The 9,057-nt window shown below is 69.0% G+C and overlaps 2 protein-coding genes across 2 annotated transcripts in view; one reads left to right on the forward strand and one right to left on the reverse strand.

The window, feature by feature from the left end:
- Positions 1-6,700, forward strand: RABL2B (RAB, member of RAS oncogene family like 2B; the record flags this gene model as incomplete). The annotated part of the gene is made up of 8 exons (XM_044430657.1): positions 1-95; positions 337-366; positions 1,200-1,279; positions 1,952-2,031; positions 3,115-3,226; positions 4,505-4,602; positions 4,753-4,836; positions 6,083-6,700. Coding segments are annotated over 8 exons (660 nt in total), but the record flags the coding sequence as incomplete, so codon positions are not given.
- Positions 6,701-8,492: 1,792 nt separating this feature from the next.
- Positions 8,493-9,057, reverse strand: part of ACR (acrosin) — a 5,206-nt gene continuing 4,641 nt past the window's right edge. The window contains exon 6 of the mRNA XM_044430667.1: positions 8,493-9,041. Coding sequence (XP_044286602.1) covers positions 8,493-9,041 — 549 coding nt within the window. The remainder of the gene's footprint in view (positions 9,042-9,057) is intronic.

The raw sequence follows: 9,057 nt of genomic DNA on the forward strand, positions 1-9,057 counted from the left end.
CCGGTGCCGGAGCTGGCGCGGGGCCAGCAGAAGTACGACGCGGCCGAGAACGTGAAGATCATCTGCCTGGGCGACAGCGCGGTGGGCAAGTCCAAGTGAGCGCCCCGCGCCCCTGCCTGGCGGGACGGACGCCGCGTGCAGCGCCGAGCACCGGCGGGGGCCTCGGGAGTCGCTTCCCGCACACCCGCCCGCCCCCGGGAAGGGGCCTCGAGGGCCGGGCGCCCGGCTTCTGCTCCCGGGGGGCGCCCTGGGCCGCGGTGCCCTCGGGGCGGGGAGAGCCCTGGACCGCGCGCGTGGGAGGCCGCCGCTTACCCGGGCCGGTTTTCTCTTTTGCAGACTGATGGAGCGCTTCCTTCTGGACGGATTGTATCCTTTAGCCGCCGCAAGCCCCCAAAAGCCGGGCCAGAAGAAATGCCCGCCTGCAGCGGCTCTTTGCGCTTTCGTGGGGGCTGCCCTGCCATCGTGGCAGCATGCCACCATCGGCATCCCCGAGCCCCCTAAATGCAGGACCCTCTCCCCTTCCCTGGGCAGCAAAATGGGCGGCAGCAGCCTGTGGGGCAGTGACCCCTTGCGGGTGGGCAAGCGTCGGCATGGAAGTAGCTCGAAGAGGCCGCCGTTTCAAGTAATGTGTCCAGACCACCTTCTGCCACGTCCCACGGCAACAGCTGACGGAAGGCGGAGAGTCAGCGAGTTCTGCTCAGGCCTATAGTGGCCGGGCATAAGTCTGCACAGGCAACCTCGGAGACCCTCCCCGTGTCCCGTTTCCCAGCCTGAGCCCAGCTAGAGCCCCTCAGCCTGCCCAGGGTCGTGGCTCCAGGGCCCGGCATTCCAAGCTCCTTTATCTCAGGCAAGGCGCCCTTGGCCTGTTCCTTCAGATTCCCTGACGGGGACGGCTGATTCAGGGGGATTGCCAGAAGCATCCGGCTGGTTGGTGTGGGGAGCAGGATGGACCCTTTCATCCCAGTTTGTGTGTGTGGGTGTCACCCAGAGTCCAGGACCGAGAAGGGAGGGAGACGGTGCAACCCAGTGGCCACTCAGCTCAGGAGTGCAAAGGCCACAGGCGGGTGTCACGTGGGCCGGCAGCCCTCGTCGCATGGTCCGAGCCCCTGCTTCTGCCGCACCTCAGAGCTCCTTTGAGCCCCTGCCACTCGCCCGGCCCTCTCCCTCCGCCCTCGGCCTTTCCTTGACTCCGGTCCCAGCAAGCCCCAGCAGCTTTCCACCTTTGCCCTGACGCTCTACAAATACACCGCGACGGTGGATGGCAAGACGATCCTCGTGGGTAAGGGGTGGCTCCGTGGCGCAGTCCTCGGGCTGACGCGCAGCTGGGTGGCCCAGGGCTTTGGGCACCGGTGCTGGCAGAGGCCGCTTAAGCAGCCCCAGACGGTGGGAGTACCCGCCGCGGGGAACCCCAGGCCCGTCCTGGGATCACGTGTGGGGAGCCAGGGGGGAGGCTGGAGCTGGCCAGCTGCGGACGAGCTGAGGGTGGGCTGCAGCCAGGACGAGCGAGACCGGACCGCCCGCAGTGGGAAGCCCTGGCTTGCAGGCCGCGGGCTGGCGGTGCGGCGCCTGTGAAGCGCGCTGGCCGCGCAAAGCTTATGTCCCAGCCGAGGCCTGACGGGGTGGGGGGGGGCGCTGTGCCCTGCAGGTCGCCCCAAGAAGGCCTTCCTCGCTCTTTAAAGAAGGGCTGTGGAGACCCACCCATCTCGGCGAGAACGGCCAGGCGGGGCTCCGAAGCGCTGGAGTGGGAGGCGTCGCCGGCTTCCCGGCTGACTCTTCCTCCTTGGGCTCTCTGCAGCCGTCGGGGTGCCGTTTTTGTCTTGGGCGCTTTTCGCACATGTGGGGTGTGCACTGCCCACCCTGGCCCAGGGCATCTTGCAGCCAGGAAGAGTGGGCAGGGAGCCGGACGTCCTCCTCGCGGGGACGAGCTGAGTGTGGGCTTCCTCCCTTCCAGACTTCTGGGACACAGCCGGGCAGGAGCGCTTCCAGAGCCTGCATGCCTCCTACTACCACAAGGCCCACGCCTGCATCATGGTATGGAAACGAGCGGGCTGCTCGGGCACTGCACAGGGCGGCCCGGCGCGCAGGGGGACGGCAGCCTGCAGGAGCCCGGGCTGCTCTTCCTTCCCCCACGTTCCCCGTGCTGCCCTCCCACAGAAGGAGGTGTGGAAAGACGAACGTCTGTTGTGGGCTGTGTCACGAAAGTGATTCTGCTTTCTGTGTCACGAAAGTAATTCTGCGCAGGGAATGGTCCACCTAGAAAAGTCGGGGTGTTCTGCTTTTTCAAAGAAGCAAGTTTCTGGTGCATCTACTTGCCCAGAGCACTTGGCAAAATTTGTGCCGGGCTAACGCTTGAAGGTGGAGGTGGTCCCGGCAGTGTTGCCGAAGCTCAGTCTTCTGGACTCCCAGTTCTCCCCCCCCCCCTCAATAAAGCAGAACAAAATAGGTCCTGGATACGCACCGGAGGATCTGGCCCAACAGCTCGCGACCGCACGCTCAGGGCAGGGCAGGGGTGCCGCCCCAGGCTTCCCGCAGCCGGGGCGCCCTGTGCAGCTGCGTGGCACCCAGCCCCTTCGGATGCATCCGGCGCGCCTGAGAGCCCCCGCTCGGCACCCAGTGCCCCGCCGCAGGCCTCGCTGGGCGCCACCCTCTGCGCTGCCCGCAGCCGGCCTGCGCTGGCGGGTGCAGGGGAGGGGTCTCGTGTGCCGCTCACAGTCCCCAGGCCGCCGGGCGAGCACTGGCACAGCTGGGCTGCTCCCGGCCTGCCGCTCCGCCTCCCGCACGCCCGTGCCCGTCTCGGCTGGGCGTCCTTCCGCCTCGTGACCTGCTGCTCTGGGCAGCAGGGGGTGGCATGCCTAGCCTCCCTGGGGAGCCGTCGGCAGCGCCCTCTGGGCCGCGCGTGTGTCCGGCACCCTCGCCCTTCCGGCGGCTGCGGCCGTTGCCCTTGACGCCCTGGGCAGGGGCGGGGGGCGGCCGCCTTCTGCGGGGTGGGGGCCTCCTTGCGCCTCGCAGGGTTCACCGGGCGGCCGGGGGCCTGGAGCGCCTGGTGACCGCCGCAGGGTGCCCCCCCCCCCCCCGCCGGCGTGCCCCTCACAGCGGGGCCTGCCTCCTCGCCAGGTCTTCGACGTGCAGCGCAAGGTCACCTACAAGAACCTGAGCCACTGGTACAAGGAGCTGCGCGAGTTCCGGCCCCACATCCCCTGCCTCGTGGTGGCCAACAAGATCGACGGTGGGTCTTCGGGGGCCGCGGGGGGGGGCGGAGCCGATCCTTCCGCCGCTCTGCATGCTGTCAAATGTTGGAACTGTCTTCTGGGTTTTGTCGAGCCCAGCGAGACCTTGGCGGCTGCAGCGGCTTTAGGGCTGTGGCCGAGGGGCTGCTTGGGGCAAGCGAGGGCTGTGTGAGGCTGCCCGATGCTGCCGGCGAGGACCCTGCGGCTGCAGAGCCTGGGGGCTTCGCGGAGCGCCTGGGGCAGAGAGCTGCTCAGCCCGTTTTCAGCAGGCGTCATGGTTGCTTGCCAGGACAGCAGGGCTGCAGAATGTCTTCCGGGGGAAATGTATAACAGGAAGGGAGCCCGGGGCTCTCCCGGTCCAGTGGCCTACGATTCCCATCACCCCTAGCTAGCATAAGCACTGGTGAGGGATTCTGGGTGTTGTAGGTTAAAGCGTCTGGAGGGGCGCAGCTTATTCAACCTGCTCCAAGGGAAGTGGGGAGACGAGGACAGAGTGTGTCCAGGGGCAGGTGAGCTGCTGGTCTGCATATTCGCTGTTTAGTTTTAGTGTCCAGCTGCCTTTGTGGTTAACTTTTGGGGAGGGAGTGGCCTGTGCATTTTCCAAATAAAATCGACACAGCCCAGTAAGAGTCCGGAGCCGCTGGCTGCTGCCCAGCAGTCACAGCAGCAGCAGCAGCGGGAGCCACCGGGGCAAAGAAGGGGGGCGGCGCCAGAGCTGCTCCTCGGCGCCGGGGGAGGCGTGGGCCGTGGGAGCCCTTGCGGGGCAGTCAGGCTGTGTGCGGGGCGTCCCGGAAGCCGCCCAGGGAGCTCCAGCTCTTGGCCAGCACGGAAATGGGGTGCCGAAATCGCGCTCGGCCCCTGGACTTGGCGGGCAGGGCGGGCGGCGTCCTGGAGACCTTGCAGCCCGATGGAGAAGCCCCACTGGTCCCGTCACCCGTGGGGCAGCCCTGCAGCCCGCCGTTTCTCAGGCGCTGCTGCTCAGATAGCGGGGCTGATTTTGGTGGGGCTGCACGCATCCGCGAGCGTGAACGGTTCTGCCCCCCCCCCCGGTTTGGTAGGGGGTCTGCCTGAATGGGGGGGGCGGCCGAATTAGGAGGGAGGTGGTGGAATTCCCAGCCAGGGGTGGGGGCACCTCCGGGCAGAGCAGAAGGGCCACAAGGCCGCTACGCCGCCAGGGCTGTGGCGTCCCAGGCCCGGCAGCATCGCTTGCGTGGGGGCGGTGCCCCTGTTCCTCTCCGGGGCCATCGGGCTGACCGCCCGTCCCCTTGTTTCTCCAGCTGACATGAAGGTGACGCAGAAGAGCTTCAATTTCCCGCGGAAGTTCAACCTGCCCTTCTACTTCGTGTCGGCGGCAGACGGCACCAACGTGGTGAAGGTGGGCGGGGGCTGCTGCCCCGCGGGGAGCCGCCTGCCGAGGGGCGGGCACAGCCGGCGCCTGGCGCTGGCGCAGCCGCCTCGCTCCGCCGGGGTGGGGAGAGCCCGGGCCCGCCTGGCTCCCCGCGCGACGTCCACCGCCTCCCCGCAGATCTTCAACGACGCGATCCAGCTGGCTGTCTCCTACAAGCAGAACTCGGGGGACTTCCTGGACGAAGTCATGGAGGAGCTGGAGGTAAGGGCCTCGCCCGCAGGCTCCCCGCCAGCCCCCCGGGCGAGTGCGCGGCGACTCGAGGGTGGGCCTCCCTGCCCCCCGGAGGCTTCTGAGTCCCACGGTGGGGGCCCTTCCCACCCCTGGTTCTGACTCAGAGGCCGGCCTGCCGGGCCACACGTGCCGCCTCATGGCAGCTCCGGCAGCGCATGGTGCTGCGCCGGCCGTGCGCCTTTCCCGTTGCTTCGGCAGGGCGCCATGTTTCCTTGGCGCATAGGGCAAGGGGCACTGCGCTCGGAGCAAGCGCAGTGGCTGCAGCGGTAGATTCTTGGTCATTCAGCTTCCGACACGCTTGGTGCTGCTGCTGCTGCTGCGAGCAACCGGGGGGAGAGCGGCGGCGGCGGCCTGCTGTGTCCTCGGACGGAGGAGAGAGGCAATAGCGACATTGGCCAAAGGACAAGCCATTTACGCAACGCTGTTCCTCTGGCGAAAGCAGCAGGCCGGCCCCGGCCCCCCGCTGCTCCCGGGACTTGCGGGGGCACCCCGACCCCCGGCGGGAGCACGTGTGGGCACAGGGCCCAGTCCAGGCTGGACAGCCGAGTCGGCAGCCCCGACACGCTCCCTCCCCGAGCCAGTGCAGGTGGCGGGGCAGGCGGAGTCGGGGCGGACCAGGACCCTGAGGAGCCCCCGGGGGCTTTGCTGGCTGCCCCTCTCCCCGCCGGACGCATGGGAGGCTGCTGCCGGCAGCGAGCCCGAGCCCGAGCCAGAGGGAGCGGCCCTGGTTGCCCCGGTGGACTTTAAAAGGCCCCGGTATACTATTCTGGCCCCGGAGCCGAGTGCAGCTGCAGAGGTGGGCATGGCTGGGGGGACAGGCTTGCATTCCTCTTGCGAGGGGCTGCTTGCGTGCTGCTCCTCCGCTCCATCTCCATCTCCCCGCAGCGACCCCGTGAGGTGGGTCGGGCTGAGCGGGAAGGAGGACTGGCTCGTGGCCAAGGGAGGGCTGGAGCGCAGGACTTCCGGGGCCCAGCCCAGCCGCCCCCCACCCTGCTGGCCGAGTCTCTCGGCGGGGCACGCGCTGAAGGCGGGAGGGGCGCCCCCTGCCTGGCCACGCGGATCTGTGCCTCTGCCAGAGCACCCCGCGAAGGCTCGGGCCACGAGAGCAGCCGGGAGACGGCTCGTGCCGCTCGCCGGGAGGCTCTTTGCAGGGACCCTTTAGGGCCGCCGGGGCTCGTTCGGGGCTGTTCCGCTTTCTCTCTTTGCTCCCCCGTAGAATATTGGGCTGGAGAAAGCAGAGGAGGATTCGGCTGGCAAGGAGGAGAGTGGCCCGGGAGACGGCCCCCCGCCGACCTGAGCCCAGGACTGGAAGGACCCGCTCCTGCCCCCGCGCCCTCACGCAGCCAGAGGCCACGCCTTCTGCAGAGACTCGGGGGAGCAGTGCCCCCCGTGTCGGGGCGGCAGGCGGCCCTCCCTGAAGCCGACGGCCTGACAGCTTCCACCCCCCGAGGACGGGCCACCACTGTGGGGCGCGGGGCCCCAGAGGCCCCCTCCCCTGCCCTGGGGCCGCCGGCACAAGCACCGGAGGAAGGCGCTTGCCTCGACGGAGAGATTGAAGGACCAGCAGTGCAGCCTTGGCGTGTCTCCTTGCCCCCTCCCCAGGGGAGCGGAAAGGGTCTTGGCGGCCCCCTGGCTGGATCGGGCCGGAGGGCCACCCCCAGGCCCACGAGATGCTTCTCGGAAGCCCCAGGCGGGACGTACGAGGGGCAGCCCTCTCCCCCTCCGTCCAGCCCTGGTGCTGAGTGGACGTGTCCCGAAGGAGGGCCGCCGACAGGCGTCGGTAAGAGCAAACGTGCTGTACCTCGGAGCAGAATAAACAAAGATTTCCTGCGTTCCTGGATGGGGTCCTCATTTGGTGCGGAGCCACCAGGAAAGGGCTCCCGAGGACACGGTGCAGTGCCGTCCCTCTCCGAGCTGGAACAAAAGGGCCCCCCAGGAGGCCGATGAGCCGGAGACTCGGACTCCGGCGGGCGGCCGGCCGCCTTCAGGCAGCGCACAGGGAAACGTGGGACTCGCTTGGGCGGGGGGCGGGGAGGGCGGCTGCCGATTTGGCTGGCTTTGAAAGGGGCCTGGCCAGAGTTTGGGAGAGGAGGCCGCGCACAGCCTCGCGTCCTCCGGTGTTGGAGGCACGCCATGCGCACAGGCTGCTGGGGGATGGGGGGCTTGTGTGCGCATGTCTGCTTGTGGGCTCTCCAGGCCGGCCTGCCGGACGCTTCGGGACACGCTATGGGGCAGGAGCGGCCTCTGCCCCACCTCTGGGTGGGCCCTTGCCCGCTTTGCTTGGCACGGTTCAAGGGGAGCGGAATCGCCCCATGCCCACTGCGGCGGGAGGCCAGCCGGCAAGCCCCTTCGCTCACGTGGACTTTGCTCCCAAGGGGCTTCGGCCTCTCGCTCGGCAGGTACCGGGCCGGGGACCCGGCTGGACCAGCCCCGTCCAGGAGGGGCAGCTGGCGGATTTCGGCCCCTCTGGGAGCCGGAGCGCCACCTCAGGTGTGCCTTTTCCTCTGGCAGCAGCAGCACGCTCTGAGCGGAGCGCCTGCCGCACGAAGGTGCCTGGGCCACCAGCAGCCGCGGGCGCTGCTGTGGGCCGGGCACAGCCATGGGGGGGGGGGCGCCTCCTAGGATGGGGCCTCGGGTGCCGTTGAGCCAGGAGGCTGGGCCTTCTGCGGCCTGGCTTGCCTTGGAAACGTGGTGCAAAATGGCCGTGCGGCAGAGCTGAGGGCCCTGGCTGGGTGGCTGGGCCGGGCCTCCCCCCAGCCATCCGTGCGCTGGCTGGCGGCGCGCCTCCGCTCACCCCAGATGGGCCTGCTGGCGCACTGCTGCCCCGCCCCTTCCCCTCCGGCCCCCAGCACCCGCAGGCCGTCCTGCGCTGGCTTTTTCGCCCCGCAGCACGGAATATTTCCGGATACCGACGTTGCAGCACCTGAGAGTACCGTATCGGCATTTTGCAGGAGGGTGCGAGAGAGGACCCACCGCATCGTCCCATCTGGCGGCACAGAGCATCGCGCTCGGCCCCCGCCAGGATCGGTGCCCTCAGCTGCGGTCAAAGCGCGCAGCATTGCCAGCCAAAACTTTGCCTTCGGGGCCCAGGCAAGCGGCTGCGGGGTCTCAGCGGGACGCCAAGCATGTCCCGAAGGCGCAGGGCCGCACACACATGGGCACGGCCCACCCGCCTTCCCTGTGGGGCAGCAGATGCCCAGCTCAGTTCTCCGCTCAGCAGCACCCCGCCCCCCCGTAAGGCCTGGCCCCTGCCCTGTGTGGTGCAGTCCTCGTGCTTGGGAAGCCCAGCGGCCGCTCCGGACTGTTCCGGCAACCAGCACCACGTGCCAGTCGCCCGGCTGAGAAGCGGCCTGCGCACAGGCGCGACCCGGAGCCGTCCCCGCGCAGCCTCCCCAGCTGTCGTGCCGTGTGCCGGCCCGTGCGGCACCCACAAGGCGTGCTGCCACGCCAGCCGGCCGTGGACGTGTGGCACGAGGGCGCAGGCGGCGGCCCGTGGGCCTCGGCGGGCAGGGCGTGGCGAGAAGTGCGGCACGCGGGGTAACAAACACACGTTTATTTCTTTCTGGGCTCGGCCAGCGAACAGCCGCGGGAGCTGCGCTGGGGCCACGCGGCGCAGCCACGGTCTGTCAGCATATCCGTGTGCCGCAGGTACCGGGGGGGGCTCCTTCTGTCCGCAAGGGCTTGTCCGCGTCCTCGGGCAGGACAGTGGCCGCTGGTGGTCCCGAGTTCTGGGGGGGAGCCGGGTCCCCCGCGTGCTCCAGCCGCGCAACACTCTTCTGCTTCTGCAGGGCACGTAGGAAATTCTGAAGCAGTTTGAAGAACGTGGCCACGGTGCCTCTGTGAGCCTTGGGGGGGTTGGGCTGGGGCGGAGGTCCGGGGGCTCCGGTCTCTCCCCGAGGAGGTGCTGGGCTGGGCTGTGGGGTTTCAGTCTCTGGCTGAGGTGGGGCTTCGGCCTCGGGGGCCCCCGGCTCTGGCTGGGGCAGGGCTGCTGTCTCTGGCTGCGACGGCGTTTCGCACGGAGTTTGAGGAGAGGCTTCCGGCTTGGGTTGGGTCGTGGTCTGTGGTGGGAGAGTAGATTCAGGGGTGGTTGTGGGTGCTGGCGTGGGATGTGTCGTCTGTGGTGGGAGCGTAGATCTCGACATGGTCGTGGGTGCTGGCGTGGGACGGGTCGTGGTCTGTGGTGGGAGGGTA

This window comes from Varanus komodoensis, unplaced genomic scaffold, assembly GCF_004798865.1.
Source record: "Varanus komodoensis strain SLA01 unplaced genomic scaffold, ASM479886v1 scaffold1, whole genome shotgun sequence".
NCBI classification, from domain to species: Eukaryota; Metazoa; Chordata; class Lepidosauria; order Squamata; family Varanidae; genus Varanus; species Varanus komodoensis.